The sequence below is a fragment of the Aquarana catesbeiana genome, linkage group LG01 (assembly GCF_042186555.1).
Source record: "Aquarana catesbeiana isolate 2022-GZ linkage group LG01, ASM4218655v1, whole genome shotgun sequence".
In the NCBI taxonomy this organism is placed as follows: Eukaryota; Metazoa; Chordata; class Amphibia; order Anura; family Ranidae; genus Aquarana; species Aquarana catesbeiana.
The window spans coordinates 677053939-677073640 of NC_133324.1; the positions used below are offsets into that span (position 1 = coordinate 677053939).

Sequence of the window (19702 nt, forward strand, 5' to 3'; positions counted from 1 at the left end):
AATCTCCCTGGTGGGAAACAGGTGTAAAAAAAAAAGCCTTACAACGGTTATAGCCCTTCCCTACTTTATTCAAAATGAAAAAAAGTTTTACCTATAGTTCTACTTTAGAGCAAATAGACTGTGCACTTTGTAAGTTGCTCCAGAGCTTCGTAAATGAGGTAAAGCTTTAAACAAAGAATACCCAATCACATGGAAGCAAAAAAAAAAAAAAACAGCGTTTTTGCTCGCACATGATTGGATGATGGAAGTCAGCAGAGCTCCCCCTCATTTACCAAACTCTGGAGCAACTTCAGTTGCTAAGTGCTCAATCTATGTGCCTTTAGTAAATCCACGCCTTTACTTTTATTAAATCCAACCCATTACATTTAGTAAATCCACTCCATTACATGTAGTAAAATCTATTTATTTTCTCTTGTCATTTCGCCAGATTTTCAGAGACTTTTTTCTGTGTAAGCATATACATCAATTGCTGCAAAAAAACTCCCAGACACTCCAAACATAATACAATGTACATGCATGCACAATGGTCTAATCCCTAGTTAGAACATATGCCATATGAAGTGGAGATACTGTACTTTTTCACATTTATTTTTAGAGATGTCTTCCCACTGACAAGTTCCCACTGACATCATTAATCTTTTTAGCTATCTATAAGGGAGTAATTCTTCTCAGTGACCACAAGTATAAGCAGCATTCTTACCACGTGTATCGTGAGTTGTAGATATAGTAATTGTTAGTAGGGTTTTCCCGAGACTGGAATATTATTTTAAGAGTTCCTCTTTGTTGAAAAGGTTGAAAAAGACTGCTTGAAAGTGCAAAACTTTCTTTTTCATTTTGTATAGGGTAATAGAGGGTTAGAACCCTTGTCAGTTTTTTTTCATCTGTGTCATATTGGGGAGATTTACCTTCACTTCCTGTCCCATTGCAAAACAGGAAGTGAATGTAAATTCCTGCAAATTAACCTCCAGTGTGGCTCTGGGTTAATTTTCAGTACCAAAATCGGTAACCCAGAGCCACACTCGGGGTTACACCGTAGTATCCCTCTAATTTACTTACCTTGTCCCTACAATGTCCTCCCGCTGTGTCCTCCGGCCGTGTCCTCCAGCTGATGCATCTGTCTCACGGGTTTCTTTCCATGCAAGCAGTGCGATGCATGGGAGTGGAGCCGGCGGGAAATTAAAAAAAGTTCAAAACATAACACACACACAATACATTGTAATCTGTAGATTACATTACTGCATCAAACCATTTCACCTCAGTTTTGTCCCTAGTGCTTTGTCATTTAGATACATACATTTAGAAAACAAAGAATTTGATGAAACTACTCATCCTGCACCAAAACTAAAGCAAATTTGGGAAGTATCTCAAATGATTCTAAAGACTTTCCAACTGAGCTATGTGCCAGAAAGAAATATCATCATAGATGAAAGTCTAATGGCCTACAAGGGAAGGCTCAGCTGGGTACAATACATTGCATCAAAGATAGCACAATTTGGCGTAAAATCCTAAATGCTATGCAAATCTTCAACTAGCTACATTTGGAATTCAGTCATACACACTGGAAAAGGAACAAAACTCAATCCAAAATTTAGCAACTATGGAATGGCAACATTTTCAGTTCTTTCACTCATTAAGCCATTGCTAAATCAGGGCTATTGCATAACAACCAACAACTTTTATACGTCTCCTGAAAACAGATGCCTATGGAACCGTTAGGGCTACTCGGCGTGACATGCAGCCAATGTTTGGCAATAAGAAACTGAAGACTGGAGAAATGGTTGCCTGGCAGAAAGGCAAAATGATGGCACTGCGATGACTGAACAAGAAAGATGTGTGCCTAATGAGTACAGTCCATAATACCTCCGCTGTTATGGTACACACGAAAGGTGGGAAAGAAATCATGAAGCCACAAGTAGTGATAGACTACAATAACACCATGGGAGGTGTCAACAGAGCCAATCAAGCAATGACATTCTACCCAGCAATGAAGAAACAGCAAAAGAAGTACTACAAGAAGATCTTCTTGAGCAACGCTTGTGGAATGTCTAAAAAAAAAAAAAGTAAAAAGCCTGTGTTTCATTCTGACTTCATTTGGAAAGTTGCCGAACGTATCTTTGTGAACCACCAAACACCATCAATGGCTGTGAATAGAGCTGGATGTCGTGCTGTTGGCGTTGTCAGTCCGGAACACCTGACTGGTCGTCACTTCATGGACTACATCCCACCAACCGAGAAAACGTCAGCACCTACAAGGATGTGCATGGTTTGTTACTCAAAGCGAGATGATAGTGGAAAGAAAATCAGAAAGGAAACCAAGCTCCATTCTCCTGATTGTGACGTCGGACTTTGTTCAGTCCCATGTTTCAAAATTGTTCATATCCGGGATGTTTAAAAAAACAATATGCAGTGTCTAGTATTACAGTGACTAGTAATATTGCACCCTTGTTTGGACAAAGTTCAGTGTTTTTGGTTTGATTACATTGTTGAATAAAATTTATTATTATTATACTATTATTTTTATAATTATTTATAATTATTTATTTTATTATAATTTATGATTTTGGGTTTCAAACTTTATCATACCTGGGATGTCTACTAGACTCTTATTTGGACAGATTTAAGTGAGTTATTCCTAAGAATTACAGGCCTACAATATGAAACAACAAATTTCCATGCAAAACAATGTCCCGCTTTGACATTTAAAAAACAGACATAATCAGACCGCCAGGGAGGTTAAGGGAATCCCTTCGGGACCCCCAGGCCACCAGAACTAGTGTCCCCATTTGAAAATTTCCCCTCTATTACTTTTCTGGGAACAACCCAAAAAGACTACCAATAAAAAAAGACAATGTTGTCTTTTTTATTGGTAGAAGGGTATTTACATATGTGTGTGGTTTTTGATACTATTTTAATTCAATATTTTACTATTATAAAGATATATTGTATTTACCTAATTGAACTTAGTTGTTTATGATACACCACATGTGCAGCTTCCCTTTGATTGGCATTCCAGTCACCTTTTTTCTTTTATATGAATACATATGCTGCAATGAAGTAAAGCTTCACCACATTTGCTATGGGTGCAACTGCAATTGGAAAGTGCACAATCTATTTGCCTTTAGTAAATCAACCCCAAAAAAGTTACCATTGCAGCTTATCAACCCTTAGATGTGGTGACTCTATTCGTTTTCTTTTTTCAGTCATATTTTTCCTTTATTTTTACTGGGTGATCCTGCCAGTGATACACTTCCTGTACTAGAGTGACAACATAAACTCATTACAATATATATATATATATATATATATAGAGAGAGAGAGAGAGAGAGAGAGAGAGAGAGAGAGAGAGAGAGAGAGAGAGAGAGAGAGAGAGAGAGAGAGAGAGAAAGAGAGAGAGAGAGGAGCAGCATTGTTATCCTAAACTGTTTTTCTGATTTGGACTATATACACTACCTCTTAGGATCAACAGGTACATTTCAGAAAATATACAGTATTTAGCCTGAAAAAAAAAGGAAATTATTGCAGTGACTACATTTATGGAATGGTAATATATTCATTTTGTTGGAGGTTTCGTTATTTTTTTAACATGCATTAATAAGATTATTTTCATCAGGTTGATCTCTTTTACATGCACAGTATATTTAAATAATTATTTTAAATAGTTATACATGAAAGTTATAGATTTTTGTTCTCAACACCTTAAACCTCTTCTTGGTAAAAAAAATAAATCTTGTGTTCTTTACTATCCATACCATACACTGTGGAGTTAAATAATGATCTCCCATAGCAGGAAGTCTTTGGTCTATGGAATGCATAAAAATCCAATTGGTTGAACTTCAAAGTAAAATATTTTTGTATTTTATACACTATGCAATGAGAGGTCACAAGAATGTTGAATGGTGCCATTAAATAAAAATGTAAAACAATGATGTGGATTGCATGTCTTCTCTGCAGCTGAAGCAGACGTTATGATAATGAAATGCGCTAAGACAATATGCATAATAGCCTGGATTACTTTATTTGCTAATCAGTCTGGATATAAAAATAGATTATGTTCTGTAAATGTCAGCAAAAGTCAAATCCAATGAGAAGGAAATTTTACTGAAATGTGTGCTCATGAAAAAAATAGAAGAAAATAATGCAGCATGAATTCAGCTTAGGGAAAATGGAGACTTGTGAAATGATTAATAGAGGGTTTTTATTGTATAATAATCAGAGACAAATTAGTTCTACATCCTCAAAACTTTTTAATCTGTGGACAAATCCAGTCTGCTGATGCGGTGGTAAGAACAAAGGCAGATTTCTGGACCACAGTTAATATATTATGAAAAGCCAGATTTAACTACATTACCCGGGTACCTGATGCAAATTTTAAATTAGCGTTTACTACTATTAACATCTTATGTCTATTATAACTATACAGGATTTATATAGCGCCAACAGTTTGTGCAGCGCTTAACAAAATGAAGGCAGACATTACAATTACATTACAATTTGGTACAAAAGCAATCAGAGGGCCCTGCTCGCTAGAGCTTACAATCTAGAAAAGGTAATAGCTGTGGGGGATGAGCTGATGGACAAAGTAAAACAGTGTATTAGTTAGAAGCAGTATAAGCTTCTTTAAAGAAAAGATTTTTCAGGGATCGTTTAAAGATGGATAGATTAGGGTACAGCCGGACAGTTTGGGGTAGGGAGTTCCAAAGGATGGGAGAAGCTCTGGAGAAATCCTGTAGGCGAGCATGTGAGGAGGTGACAAGGGAGCTAGAGAGCATGAGGTCTTGGGAGGAATGAAGAGAGCGGCTTGGTTGGTATTTTGAGACTAGGTTAGTGATGTAGCTGGGGGCAGAGTTGTGGATGGCTTTGTAAATTATTGTTTATGTTTATAGCATTGTTATCAATATTTACAAATACATTATATAGGTTTACAGACTTGTAACAAGAATGGCCTATTCTAGGCCAATACAATCAGTTGGCTTAAAGTACATATTTCATGTAACAGCTGAAAAAAAGGTAATTTCATATGCAACTGTGGGCATTGTTAAGACCTTAAGTAAACTAAGGTGGACCTATTTCATTTGGGTTATACATTATATATCTTAGGTATGATTGTAGGTTTGAGTTAAGTAAAAAAGTGCTTAGAATATTTAATCAAACACAACTAAAAATCTAAGGCTGGAAAACATATGATTTTCTCAATCCAATTAGATGACAGTTGTCATTCCAAAGTGACTTACACAATTATAACAAATGTTTAATGTCTGCTATGGGATCTGCCTTTACTTTGCTTGCCTTTATTTTTTTTAATCACAAAAATATTGCTATCACTGTTTAACAAAAAAATTAGCATTTGGGTAATGCATCAAAAACTACAATAATAATATATCATTAGAAGTTCAAAATAGTTGTGAAGTTTTTAAAGAACAGATAACATTAATGTTTGTTTTTATAATTGTTCTATAAGTTTGAACAACTAGTCAGCTGAATGCACACTGTTTTTTTTGTTTTTTTTTTAAATGTTGTTTATTGGTTATTTTCAAAAGTAAACAAATACAAAGGGTAAATTGGAATACGCATCGTTCGATATATATCCTTACATTTGCATTGTCTGTATGTATAAAAAACTTCATAAACAGAGAGAATCATAACAATATGTCCATAGCATTTAGGCCAAATAGACCAACAGTTGTCAAACATTTTACAGTTCATAGAATCACAAGTAATAGCTATGAGACGTTCAAAGGTGTAGTTTCTATGTACCGCTGTAACGATGTCAGATATGTTTATAGCTTTGCTGGAATTCCAGTTGCCCAAGATCAGTAAGCGTGTCTCTGGGAGTATGTGAGTTATGACTATTCTGAAGGTGTTCTGGAATTTGTCTACGTTTAAGTGTAGAAGTGCTAGAGCTGGGTCTGGTTTTGTATGTATTCCTGTTAGGGAGGAAATTAATTGGAAAACCTGGTTCCAAAGGTTTGTTATACTTGGGCATTGCCAGAACATATGTAAAAGGTTTCCTATGTGGCCACATTCTCTCCAGCATTTCGGTGACGCTCCTGGAAAGTAGGTAGCTATTCTATATGGGGTGTAATGCCATCTATTTGCTATTTTAATTATTAGTTCTCAATGTTGGACACAATGAGAGGCTTTTTGTGTTTCTTTAAAGGAGTGTCTCCATTGTTCATCGGAGAAGGTGGTACCCAGGTCTACTTCCCATTTTTTCATTGCTACAGTTTTTGAGAACGTTAATTTATCTTGTATTATGTTATAAAAGAAGGATATTCCCTTCATGTCTTGTTTGGCTGTGGAGTAGAATTGCCACACTTTGCCCGGAAGGGTTATGTTTGGAGGAGTTTGTAATTTAAAAAAATGTGTGTCTCAGGCATGTGAATAGTTTGTCACTCATAAGGTGGTATTGTGTCATAATTTGGTTCGCAGATTTGTATTGTGTTCCCTCATATAGGTCTGATATGTATGTAATGCCCTGGTCAGTCAGGTCTTTGACATCAATCAGTGGTATTTTAGATTCCAGCAGGGTCAAGGGTAGTTCATAGTTTGTCTTTTGTGTATCCTGATGGTTTTGTCCTAGGAGGAATCTCCATGCCTTCAGTGAAGTCTGCATTGGAGGTGACAGTATGGTTGTGTCCCATGGTGCCCATCTGTTGCCCATAAGTAGTAGTGTTAGGTCTTTTGTTGGTGATATAACTTTTTCGATGTCTACCCATAATGGCATGGTAGCCTCTTGTGACCAATATTTGATCTGATCTAAGCGAACCGCTCAGAGGTAATCAAAAATGTCCATCAATCCCACGCCCGCCTGCCTTTCTGTGAGAGGTTAAATTGTTTCGTGAACATCTGGCTTTTTTCCCATCTCAAATGTACCTCCAACTAAGATTTGATATACTCTTGAGGTAATGGTGAGGGATGTGAAATGTCAGGGTGCGGGACACATACAATATTTGTGGTAATATCAGCATTTTGTAGGCATTTATCCTACCTAGCCATGCTATTTCCTTTTTAGATATATCCCTGAGCTGAGCTTCCAGTCTGGCTATCAGTGGGGACATGTTAGCTTTAGCAAGTGTGGATTATTTGTTTGTAAGCGCGATTCCTAAGTAAGTGATGCCTCCTGCGCTCCATGTATAGGGTAATTGCGCTTGTAGAGTAGCTTGTGTTTGGGGATGTACTCCCAAGGCCAGTATTAGTGATTTAGTGAAATTAACCTTGTAATCTGAGATATTCCCAAAGGTAGTGAGGATTGTGTGTGCCTCCTTTAGGGATGTGAGCGGATTGGTCAGGAGCAGAATTACATCATCCGCAAAGCCAAACTGGAAGCCCGTAATCAAGGAATGAGTTCTGATAGCTTCGGCTAGAGGTTCAATCACTAGATGAAAAATGGTCAGAGATAGGGGACAGCCTTGTCTGGTTCCATTACAGATGTTGAAGGGTGTGGATAAAAAACCTGCGGAGTACACCTGTGCAGATGGGCAAGAATAGAGGGCATTAATTGCTTCAATATGGATCCTTTGAAACCAAGCTTGGTTAAAACCATTTCCTTATATGTCCAATGGACTCTGTCGAATGCCTTCTCTGTGTCAATAGATAGCAACAGAGAAGGCGTTCGAGTCCGTTCAGCATGATGTATCACATTAATAATTCTCCTAGTTGCATCAGAGGTTTGTCTCCCCTTCACAAAACCCATCTGGTCGTGTTGGATGATTGTAGGTATGATATTCTTTAGTCTCCTGACCAGTAATTTTGCATAGACCTTGGTATCTGAGTTGAGAAGAGATATGGGCCTAAAATTGGCCAGTGTGTTGGGGTCTTTACCCGGTTTCGGTAGCATCACTATGTGTGCTCTCAACGTCTCTTGGGGTAGGGTTGAGGAATTTGTGGCTTTAGTAAAGACTTTGGACATGTGAGGTGAGAGTATTGTTTTAAAAGTTTTAAAGTATTCATTGGAGAATCCATTGGGTCGGGTGATTTCCCATTTGGCAGAGAATGTATAATTTTTTCTATCTCTTGTGCTGTGATTGGGGCGTTTAATACATCTAGGTGATGTTCTGAGAGAGATGGGAGGTTTATCCTCTGTAGGAACGTTTGTATTTTGTCTGCCGTTGGTTGAGGCGTGTTAGGGTCAGTATGTAGGTTGTATAATGAACTGTAGTATTCGGCGAATTGGCTTGCTATATCTTGGGGGTTGACAACTTTGTGTGTGGAGGTGGGGTGCTTTAACCACTTAAGGACCGCCTCACGCCGATTTACGTCGGCAAGGCGGCACGGGCAGGCAGAATCATGTACATATACGTGATCTGCCTCCCGCGGGTGGGGGGTCCGATCGGACCCCCCGGTGCCCGAGGCGGTCCTCTTTTGTCCCCGGCGATCGGAGGTGAGGGGGAGGCCATCCATTCGTGGCCCCCCCTCACGATCGCCGCCGGCCAATCAGAACATTCCTTTGCTGCTGTATGCTAAACAGCAGCAAAGGAAATGATGTCATCTCGCCTCGGCTCAGTATTTTCCGTTCCGGCGCCGAGGAGAGAAGACATCAATGTGAGTGCAGAAACACACACACAGTCAGTAGAACATGCCAGGCACACAAAACACCCCCAATCCCCCCCCGATCACCCCCCAATCACCCCTCCCCCCCGTCACACTGACACCAAGCAGTTTTTTTTTTTTTTTTCTGATTACTGCATGGTGTCAGTTTGTGACAGTTACTGTGTTAGGGCAGTTACTGTTATCCCCTTTAGGTCTAGGGTACCCCCCTAACCCCCCCTAATAAAGTTTTAACCCCTTGATCACCCCCTGTCGCCAGTGTCGCTAAGCAATCATTTTTCTGATCGCTGTATTAGTGTTGCTGGTGACGCTAGTTAGGGACGTAAATATTTAGGTTCGCCGTCAGCGTTTTATAGCGACAGGGACCCCCATATACTACCTAATAAATGTTTTAAACCCTTGATTGCCCCCTAGTTAACCCTTTCACCACTGATCACCGTATAAGTGTTACGGGTGACGCTGGTTAGTTTGTTTATTTTTTATAGTGTCAGGGCACCCGCCGTTTATTACCTAATAAAGGTTTAGCCCCCTGATCGCCCGGCGGTGATATGCATCGCCCCAGGCAGCGTCAGATTAGCACCAGTACCGCTAACACCAACACACGCAGCATACGCCTCCCTTAGTGGTATAGTATCTGTACGGATCAAATCTGATCCGATCAGATCTATACTAGCGTCCCCAGCAGTTTAGGGTTCCCAAAAACGCAGTGTTAGCGGGATCAGCCCAGATACCTGCTAGTACCTGCGTTTTGCCCCTCCGCCCGGTCCAGCCAAGCCCACCCAAGTGCAGTATCGATCGATCACTGTCACTTACAAAACACTAAACGCATAACTGCAGCGTTCACAGAGTCAGGCCTGATCCCTGCGATCGCTAACAGTTTTTTTGATAGCATTTTGGTGAACTGGCAAGCACCAGCCTCAGGCAGCATCAGGTTAGCGCCAGTACCGCTAACACCCACGCACGCACCGTACACCTCCCTTAGTGGTATAGTATCTGATCGGATCAATATTTGATCCGATCAGATCTATACTAGCGTCCCCAGCAGTTTAGGGTTCCCAAAAACGCAGTGTTAGCGGAATCAGCCCAGATACCTGCTAGCACCTGCGTTTTGCCCCTCTGCCCGGCCCAGCCCAGCCCAGCCCACCCAAGTGCAGTATCAATCGATCACTGTCACTTACAAAACACTAAACGCATAACTGCAGCGTTCGCAGAATCAGGCCTGATCCCTGCGATCGCTAACAGTTTTTTTGGTAGCGTTTTAATCTGTAGGGCATTTGCTTTAAAAAAATATATAATGTTTGGGGGTTCAAAGTAATTTTCTTGCAAAAAAAATAATTTTTTCATGTAAACAAAAAGTGTCAGAAAGGGCTTTGTCTTCAAGTGGTTAGAAGATTGGGTGATGTGTGACATAAGCTTCTAAATGTTGTGCATAAAATGCCAGGACAGTTCAAAACCCCCCCAAATGACCCCATTTTGGAAAGTAGACACCCCAAGCTATTTGCTGAGAGTCATGTCGAAACCATGGAATATTTTATATTGTGACACAAGTTGCGGGAAAGAGACACATTTTTTTTTTTTTTGCACAAAGTTGTCACTAAATGATATATTGCTCAAACATGCCATGGGAATATGTGAAATTACACCCCAAAATACATTCTGTTGCTTCTCCTGAGTATGGAGATACCACATGTGTGAGACTTTTTGGGAGCCTAGCCGCGTACGGGACCCCGAAAACCAAGCACCGCCTTCAGGCTTTCTAAGGGCGTAAATTTTTGATTTCACTCTTCACTGCCTATCACAGTTTCGGAGGCCATGAAATGCCCAGGTGGCACCCCCCCCCCAAATGACCTCATTTTGGAAAGTAGACACCCCAAGCTATTTGCTGAGAGGTATAGTGAGTATTTTGCAGACCTCTCTTTTTGTCACAAAGTTTTGAAAATTGAAAAAAGAAAAAAAAATGTTTTTTCTTGTCTTTCTTCATTTTCAAAAACAAATGAGAGCTGCAAAATACTCACCATGCCTCTCAGCAAATAGCTTGGGGTGTCTACTTTCCAAAATGGGGTCATTTGGGGGGGTTTTGTGCCACCTGGGCATTCCATGGCCTCCGAAACTGTGATAGGCAGTGAAGAGTGTGATAGGCAGTGAAGAGTGAAATCAAAAATTTACACCCTTAGAAATCCTGAAGGCGGTGATTGGTTTTCGGGGCCCCGTATGCGGCTAGGCTCCCAAACAGTCCCACACATGTGGTATCCCTATACTCAGGAGAAGCAGATAAATGTATTTTGGGGTGCAATTCCACATATGCCCATGGCCTGTGTGAGCAATATATCATTTAGTGACAACTTTGTGCAAAAAAAAAATGTGTCACTTTCCCGCAACTTGTGTCAAAATATAAAATATTCCATGGACTCAACATGCCTCTCAGCAAATAGTTTGGGGTGTCTACTTTCCAAAATGGGGTCATTTGGGGGGGTTTTGTGCCATCTGGGCATTTTATGGCCTTCAAAACTGTGATAGGTAGTGAGGAGTGAAATCAAAAATTTACGCCCTTAGAAATCCTGAAGGCAGTGATTGGCTTTCGGGGCCCCGTACGCGACTAGGCTCCCAAAAAGTCCCACACATGTGGTATCCCCGTACTCAGGAGAAGCAGCTGAATGTATTTTGGGGTGCAATTCCACATAGGCTCATGGCCTGTGTGAGCAATATATCATTTAGTGACAACTTTTTGTAAATTTTTTTTTTTGTCATTATTCAATCACTTGGGACAAAAAATAAATATTCAATGGGTTCAACATGCCTCTCAGCAATTTCCTTGGGGTGTCTACTTTCCAAAATGGGGTCATTTGGGGGGTTTTGTACTGTCCTGCCATTTTAGCACCTCAAGAAATGACATAGGCAGTCATAAACTAAAAGCTGTGTAAATTCCAGAAAATGTACCCTAGTTTGTAGACGCTATAACTTTTGGGCAAACCAATAAATATACGCTTATTGACATTTTTTTTACCAAAGACATGTGGCCGAATACATTTTGGCCTAAATGTATGACTAAAATTGAGTTTATTGGATTTTTTTTATAACAAAAAGTAGAAAATATCATTTTTTTTCAAAATTTTCAGTCTTTTTCCGTTTATAGCGCAAAAAATAAAAACCGCAGAGGTGATCAAATACCATCAAAAGAAAGCTCTATTTGTGGGAAGAAAAGGATGCAAATTTCGTTTGGGTACAGCATTGCATGACCGCGCAATTAGCAGTTACAGCGACGCAGTGCCAAATTGGAAAAAGTCCTCTGGTCCTTAGGCAGCATAATGGTCCGGGGCTAAAGTGGTTAAGTATGCTATTCTAGTTTTGGTGCAAACTGCTTTAAGTCTATTTGCAAAGTATTTACCTGCTCTGTTGGCATTGGCATAGTAGTTTAGTTTTAAATGCCTGAGATGCCTATCATATTGTTGTGTCAGTAGTTCTCTGAGTTTTTCCCTGAGGGCAGTCAGTTTATTAGTTAAGGGCACTGATGGTGATATTTTGTTTTGGGATTCTATGTTACGTATGTCTGAGAGAGTCTTATTAAACTTTTGGGCCTGTCTCTTCTTTTCTTTAGCTCCCATTTGTATTAGAATGCCTCTCATGAAGGCCTTGTGTGCATTCTATAAAACATATGGATCTGTGACTGATTCTGTATTTTCTGAAAAGTAATTGTTAAGATGCTGAGATAGAGACTTTTGAAAGTGTGGTTCTTGGAGAAGTCATGTATTACAGCACCAGATAGGGGGTGAAGAGGAGGCTGCCTTTTTTGCAACAGACATAGATATGACAGCATGGTCCGACCATGTAATTTCATGTATTTTCGTCGATTCAATGTTTTGTAAGAGCCATTTATCCATTAAGTGAATAAGAGCCATGTCTGTTTGAGAAAAAGGTATAGTCTTTTTCGTCGGCGTGAAGGCATCTCCACGCATCGAACAGTTCCTCGTTGTGGAGCAGAGGCTGAAGGGACAGGATGCCTTTAAGTTTACCTGAGGAAGTGTCCACTGATGGATCAAGGTTTACGTTAAAGTCTCCGCATATCAGGAGATTGCCATGTTTCATGGCATTGGCTTTGGTGAGAACCTTTTTTATAAAACAGATTTGGTGTGAGTTTGGAGCATACAACGTAACAATTGTGTAAGGTTTGGAGTTAATGTCTCCCGTGACAATTATATATCTACCTCCCTCATGGAGAGCAACGTCTTTGAGTTGGAAAGAAAGAGAGTTTTTGATGGCCAATAGAATGCCTCCTCTTTTGCTGTCGGGTGTGCAGGCCATATATATAATTGGGTAATCCTTATGCAAACATTGCGGGGTGTTATTAAGTTGGAAATGTGTTTCCTGTACGCACAGAATGTCCGCCCCTTGTTTACAGGCTTCTTTCCACAGGCAGAATCGCTTTGCCGGGTGGTTTAGACCTTGGGCATTAGGTGATAGAAATGTGATTGTCATTGTAGAGATGAGAGAGTTCATATGGTTGTGTTTTGCAGGAACTTACTGTTCCAGCAGGGTTTTCTCTGAGTTACTGCCGTGTCATGTGAGCAGGGCATCTGGAGCTTATCTTCTTCAGCGATGGAGTACATGTTGCTGCGGATGAGGCTGCGTATATTCAATAAACAATAGGAAGAACAAAAAAAAACAATAAAAGTCAACTGGGTTAACATAAAAAATGGATCCATAAACTGATCCTCGTGCAGTCATAGCTGCTACTGGAAGGTTAGGGGTGTAAAAGAGAATCAAATTGTGATATCTCAACCCCAGAGATATTTGAGTATGACTGTGGATCATATTTAGGAATGCCCACCGTTTATTTTCTTAGAGGAACGCTTGTGGGATACTACCTGCCATTCTTGTGCATGGGTTGCAGCTTGTGGAAGGTGGTTGTGGAATGGTTTGATCAGGAATAATGTCCCATTGACGTAGGGCTCCAAGCCCTTCCTCCAGCTTGGACACTGAGATGGTGGCCCCATTGTGGGTAATGGATAGGGTTGCAGGGTATTTCCATTTGTGGAGGATATTTTGATTCCTCAGTGCTTTGGTGATTGTCAGCAGATTGCGACGGCGTTGTAGTGTATGTCTGCATAGATCAGGGAGCAGTCTGATGTTGGCATATTGCTGAGGGATGTTTTCTGGCTTATGCGAGGCTTGTAATATTTGATCCTTGATGTGATAAAAGTGTGCTCTCAGTAATACATCTCTGGGAGTTTCATCAGGGAGGAATGTTGGTTTGGGAACCCTGTGAATCCTATCCATGAGGAGATCCTGAGCTGTTGCACATGGCATTAAGGTGTTTAACAGGGTCTGGGCAAATTGCAGGAGCTGGTTAGGGGGATAGATTCTGGTACGCCCCTTAGTTTGAGGTTTTTCCTCTTGGATCTTTCCTCAATGTCTGCCATTTTATCTTTTATCCATGCTATGTCTTCCCCCTGTGCTGTGTGCGCCTCCACCATGAAATTGTATGAAGAAGTATATTCTTCCATTTTAGATTCCACCTGGTTTACTCTGTGGCCTAGGGCTTGAACTTCCCTCTGGCATTCATTTATCCCCCTGAACATATCCGCCTGTAGTGAGGATCTCAAGGACAACAGCATGTCCTTTAACATCGTGTCTGACACTGGCCTGTCTGCTGTGGGAAAGTCTGCTATGGGGTCCCCTCCCTGTGTATACTGGCTTGTGGAGGCAGGATGGGGCCCGCTTACCTCCATAGTCAGATCGGTCTGCGGCCTGGGCGGGGAGTCCCTCCTCGGCTTGGATTTGGCTGGGCTTCTTGTTGTAGGGCTGGATGAATCAGAGGAGGATTCGCTGAGCTGTGTAGTTGGGCGGGTTGTACTGGATGGCATCCCGTGGCCGCCGAGTTGCTCTCCGGGCCTTCGTTCCTGCTGTGTATCCCGGGCACTGCCACCACTTTTTTGTAGCCTGCGCTAGGCTGTACCGAAGAAGATGTCCAGCTTCCATGGCTGCTGTGGGTTTTTGCGGTTTCTGGACATCTTCGTTACGATCCGCGGGGATTTGCCGACTGGATGGCGGTGTGTGGAGCCGTGGATGTCGCCAGTGGGCTCTGATGGCTGCGGATTATCTCCGGTAGGCGAGCGGAGCTCCTGGGCTAAGCGTCCATCTTGGAGTCCACGCCCCCCCCTGAATGCACACTGTTGAGATCCCTAGGTTTAAAGTGTAATTTCACCTTTACATAAAAATCTGTAAGGTGAACTTACACAGGTCCCCCTCCTTGCCCCCCGGACCGCTGCAATCTTCTGCTCTAAGCCCCGGTATATCCGCGTCAGGAGCCTAGGGCTTAGAAATCCTCTCTCCTTCCTTGCGTCTTCTCCATAGCTGACAGGACAGGCTATGCAGGTGCTGATTGGTTGGCACCGCCCATGTGATAGCGCTGACCAATTAGAATGCTCCAAAATGCCCCCCTGATGAGGGACGTTTTGGACATTCAGCTCCGGGGATTTCTAAGCCCCGGACACCTGACGTGGATATACCGGGGCTTAGAATCGCTGATTGCTGAGGTCCAGGTCAATGGGACCGAGGGGGCAAGGAGGAGGACTTGTATAAGTTCACTTTACAGAGTTTTCTATAAAGGTGAACTTACCCTTTAAAGCAAAAAGGGGAAGTTTGGCTTGTCCGCACCCGGCACTGCCGCATTTGGCAGGCTTCACTGTTGGTTTCACTGCCGCATTTGGCAGGCTTCACTGTTGGTTTCCCTTAGTGAAGATGCCGGCGCCTGCACCCAAATCCGACTGATGAATCGGTATGGGTGTGCCGACATCGTTGGATACCTGGACAGGTAAGTGTTCTTATATTAAAAGTCAGCAGCTACAGTATTTGTAGCTGCTGACTTTATTTTTTTTCCCAGACTGGATTTCTTCTTTAACTATTAGTGCTAAAAAAAAAAAAAAGCGCAAATAAGGATAATAGAATAAAATATTAGAGATAAGTGAAAAAGAAAACCATTCAATTTATGTATAGAAAATCCAGAGTGAATTTTGTTAAACATTGAACTAGGAGATTTACTGCAAGCTAGAAAACTGTTTATAATAATTATTGCTTTTTATGGTACACTATACTGAAGCAATAGAACACTTGCAGTCACTGTGTAAAATCTCACCTGTATTCATCAATAAACACTAGACACTAGCTTGCAATGTTTTTCATGGCAACTAATTATATTTTGATTAATTTCATTTTCCAAATTGTACTAGAAAAGGACAACTAGCATCGGAATGGTTGTACCATAACATAACCATTTAAAATATTTATATAATTCTGCCAAAAAAACTGGAAGTTATAAAGATCAACTGTAGATGTAATACAATATATTTTATTTAAACAAAAAGACAGTATAACACAGGAAACAAACAGTCAAAAACACAGAAAATTTGATTATATACTATTCATATATTTGCTTGCACAGTGGTCACATCAAGTGGACAGTTACTTGATAAGCACTTTACGTAAAACCTTTTCTTCCAATCAATTTCTTTCAGAAAGTGCTTTTGATTTTTTTCCCTGTGCATTTCTAAAATCAGTTTCCATGAAGAACAAAGTCAAATAATCTTGTGAATCAATATTAAAAATTCATACTTCACAGCTTTTGGTTTATTGAGTGCCACCTGCATGGAGATTAATGATCAAGTACTTTTTTCTAAAATTACTTTAAGAACCTGCAGGCAACAATAGTTACAAAGCTTTACTGGGGCTTATCACAAGGCAAATACACTCATCCCAAAAAGACCACATTTTCTGTTTTTAATCTTCTTGCTGAATTATCAAATGATGATGAGTCAGTTAAAGCCTGAATGCCTAAATTGTATTTTATGGGGTAGGGGGTTATCTAAAAAGGATTTTTGAATTCATTATTTTTTTTAACATAAGTTAATAGTCAGTAATACATAGCCAGTAAATGATCATGCATAGTATTTGACATTCTGTTATTAACCTGTAGTCTGATTCCCATTTCATATTAAAATTTATCTTCAGCTAAATGTTATTATTTTTTTGTTTTAGATAAAGTAGGTAATAGTTAAAAACACTTGTAAGTTTTCTTTGTCTTTGCTGTGTTTATCCCTTTGGTGAGATTTCCCTTCACTTCTTGTCTAGAAACATGACAATAGTGTCCCTATTGGAAAATTCCCCCTTTGACTGATTTTCTGCTTACTTGTGCTATAGCAATACTACACAACTATCATTTTTGATGAAACTCTAATATATATATATATATTTTTAATGATAGGTTAACTCTGAAGTTTAATAATATATTCAAAGATTTTGAGCAAAAGACTGTAGTGTTGTGAATGTGCAAAAGAAAAAAAAGCTGTTGGAGGTGCTGCTGTTTATCTTGGGAGACACTGGAGAAAACAGAGGTCCCTTGCGCTGGATCGTGTGAAGTGACTACTTTGCCAGTTTCTACGCTTGATTGTCTCCCTGCTGCTGGCTGGGGGTCCACACGATTTGGTAAGAGTACCCAATTATCCCATTTGGTGGTGGTTGCACAGTCAATGGTGCACTCTTTCCATGGTGGTTTCTCCTCACGGATGCAGACCGTACACATTCATATTATCTCTGAATTATCCTCAACCTAGAAGTCACATCTATTTACATGGACCTATTTTATTATGTGCATTTACTTTTGAATAAGATTGGTGGACATTGAGATTTTTCTCATTGGCACATTTGCACATTATTATGTAACATATGTAATATACACATATGTTTTATGTTTATACAGGTGTATCTCATCATCCCTGTACATTTGATATACCTATAGTATTGCACTGACACTTTATTTGCTTTTTTTTTCTTTTGCACATTCACAGTGCTGCACTTTAATTTTATTTATCGATACACAATTGTCTAATTGCAATGTTAGCAGCTTTCACATTTCATTAATTTGGTGGCACAGTAATTATTAGAATTTATACATTGATGTAATATACATTTTACAAAAAAAGGTAAAAAAAGTAAAACAATTAAGCTAAAAGCCTAACTGTTATTTTATCTTTATATTAAATATCTAGTTTTGTGGAGAATGGAAAGCCCACTTTTAATTATTTTATAAATGTCTTCGTGTACACATTTTATTCAAGAATCCTTAAAAACCTTAGTTAGCATGGACAATTTTACTGTTAAGTATATGGGGGCATGTCCTTCCTTACATAGCAGGCCTTAATTTCAAGGGCAAATTGAAAAAAACTATTGATTTAATAAGAGTGTGTTCATTGCATGGTTTATAGTACTTTGAGAAATATTAAATATTAATGGTCAGTGTAAAAAGGATTTGACTAGCAAAAGAACCAAGGCTAAGGTCATCAAAACCTTGTAGAACTTTCAGCATATACTATTTTAATCTGTATTCATGACACTATATAATAGACCTAACTTTTGGATATTGTAAAGTTATTAAGTCACAGATAATAGTAAACCTTCAGCAAGTGATAACCATAACTTTTTCATAAACTGAGGAACTCTTTTTGTACATAAATGTATATCTTTTTTTTGTGTCAGATTTATAAATAAATATGTTTTCATTGTCTGCCCTGAGTGACCTACTAAAAAACTGTTCAAAGAAAAATTACAAAAGTGTAGCATTACATATATTTTATTTACTCATAAAATATAAATACTAAAAAACATTAAATCAGAATGAACCATAAAACTTGCAATTAAATAGTAAATCAATATTTTCAATTAATACAAGCAATTATATAGACAATAGTATAGTAGTGTACTTACCCATGAGACTTATTATCTGTAGAATTACTTTTATAAAAGTCTTCCAAGTCAGATTCATCATTTAGAAGAGCATAATTTTCCTGTTTTATTGTGTCCATCTTATGCATATGCTTATGTATATATTATTTGTGTTCTTTCTTTAAAATATCTGTATTCTGTCTATACAGAGATCCCTCTGTCCTATGCACCAGCACCAAGCTGCACTGATCCTGTTGAATGACTTCAGGAATGTTGCCGTATACAGTTCCACTGCTGGTCTGAGACAACAGGTTTAGTATCTGAAGCAGGTCATCTAATAATGAACAAGCCAAACAATGGTTCTTTGATTTTTAGGAAAAAAAAAAGAAATTTGATAGAAGAACATACCAAAGTTTCTTTTAAGATACAGAAGTCAATTCACTAAGAGTTCAATACAGCATGGATTTTTGCCTACAAATAATGAGCTAGTTATTCCAAAAGTAGTCAATTAACTAAAAAATGTATTAACCGAATGGTTACATTTTTCTTTTTTGTATTTCTATGTTTAGCACTTAGTTTAGTATTATTTCTATTTGTTTTATCTAACTTTTTTCACAGGCATTAACACTGCACCAGAGTGAAATCTATGAAGACACGCTAAGAATTGTGAAACTATGAAAACATTCTTATTGCACTTTCATTCACAGTATTAACTCTCCTTGGTGCAATGATACAAATTATTTAGATTCCGTAGCAAATACCCTTGCATTCTCACACTGGCATATTGGGGTTGATTTACTAAAACTGGAGAGTGTAAAATCTGGTGCAGGTCTACATAGAAACCAATCAGCTTCCATTTTTTTTTTCTCAAAGCTTAATTACAAATGGAAGTAAGACGTTGATTGGCTACCATGCACAGCTGCACCAGATTTTGCACTCCCCAGTTTTAGTAAATTAAAGTGATTGTAAAGGCTTGTTTTTTTATTTTTTTTAAAATAACAAACATATCATACTTACCTCCTCTGTTCAGCTCGTTTTGCATAGAGTGGCCCTGAACATCCTCTTCTGGGGTCCCTCGGCAGCTCTCGTGGCTTCTCCCTGCATCAGATAAACCCCTAGGAGAAGCGCTCTCCCGGGGGGGTTACCTTGCGGGCGCACTCCCAAGTCCAGCATTTGCATCCATAGACACGAATGCCAGACTTGGCCCTGTCTGCGCCATTGGATTTGATTGACAGCAGCGGGAGCCAATGGCTGCACTGCTATCAATCTATCCAATCAAGAGCCGAGAACTCCAGGCAGAGAAAGAGTGTGTCTCCGGCGTGTGAAATTCCAGGGCTAAGGTAAGTAAAACGTGTGTGTGTGTGTGTGTGTGGGGGGGGTGATCATTACCAGGTGTTTTTTCACCCTAATGCATAGGATACATTAAGGTGAAAAAACACGA

At 39.6% G+C, this 19702-nt stretch overlaps 1 protein-coding gene across 1 annotated transcript in view; it reads right to left on the reverse strand.

Moving 5' to 3' along the window:
• Window positions 1-18594, reverse strand: part of LOC141116339 (uncharacterized) — a 106947-nt gene extending 88353 nt beyond the window's left edge. The window contains exon 1 of the mRNA XM_073608598.1: window positions 18304-18594. Coding sequence (XP_073464699.1) covers window positions 18304-18410 — 107 coding nt within the window. The 5' untranslated portion in view covers window positions 18411-18594. The remainder of the gene's footprint in view (window positions 1-18303) is intronic.
• Window positions 18595-19702: the final 1108 nt, after the last annotated feature.